Here is an 813-nt window from a genome sequence, read left to right on the forward strand (position 1 = left end):
GCGGCGAAACAAGGCCCAACTGCAGAGGGCGCCCTGCAAGAGAGGCTTGCTTGGTCTCAGTTCGTGGAGCAGCCCACCGTGACTACTGCAGTTCGGCAATACAGGCCCGAAACAGGGAGCCACTAACACACACTTGTTCTTCTTGTGTTACAGGTCGCTGTCAGAATCCGGCCACTGAGACCAAACGAAACGCAGCGCGTTCTACACTCTCTTGATAGCAGGGTAAGGTTTCACCTCATAAAAACACGAGGATCCAGGAACACAATAACCGGAAGAGCCGGTAACCTATCATATATCACGTTCATGCCTCGGTTTAATTTTTAATCTTTAGTATTTTTTAAAATGTTAATACAGATGTCTAACTTTTAGTTAAAGTTTAATGTCCGTATAGCATAAAGTTTCAACCGACACGCCTAGTGTTAACCAGTAAATTCCGTACTAGCATTGTCGTTTCTGTAGTCCGTCATTGTTGTATGTTTCTCCAAATCACCTGATGATGGCCTGTACGGGCCGAAGTATGTCGTAAATTGAACAACAAGAACCATTTGTTTGGATGACGGCAATTTTTCTTTGTTTAACGACGCTTCCTCAGCTGCATAGATCAGTGGCGTCGGGTGGTAGGATTACCGCGAAAGAGTTGTAAAACACGTGGAAGGACACGATCCTGAAGAGACGGATGGTTTTGGGATTTACTTACTTACTTACTCATGGAGCCGAGCCCTTCTGAAGGAGCCGCCAATTCTGCAGCTACTCAAGAATTTCCCAGCATTTTATGGAACCCGAAGGTTCATTACTGTGTTCCCAACAGCCCTC

At 45.9% G+C, this 813-nt stretch overlaps 1 protein-coding gene across 5 annotated transcripts in view; it reads left to right on the forward strand.

Annotated features, from left to right (window-relative positions):
• The window catches only part of LOC111868803 (kinesin-like protein KIF19), a 59,042-nt gene that overhangs the window by 17,018 nt on the left and 41,211 nt on the right, over positions 1-813 (forward strand). For 4 of the 5 annotated variants that reach the window (XM_033753173.1, XM_023859792.2, XM_023859790.2 and 1 more), the window contains exon 2: positions 154-222. The exons of the other annotated variant lie outside the window; for it this stretch is intronic. In XM_033753173.1, the coding sequence (XP_033609064.1) occupies positions 154-222 (69 nt within the window). The remainder of the gene's footprint in view (positions 1-153; positions 223-813) is intronic. 5 annotated transcript variants of the gene reach the window in all.

Source organism: Cryptotermes secundus, unplaced genomic scaffold (assembly GCF_002891405.2).
Source record: "Cryptotermes secundus unplaced genomic scaffold, Csec_1.0 scaffold257, whole genome shotgun sequence".
Taxonomy (NCBI): domain Eukaryota; kingdom Metazoa; phylum Arthropoda; class Insecta; order Blattodea; family Kalotermitidae; genus Cryptotermes; species Cryptotermes secundus.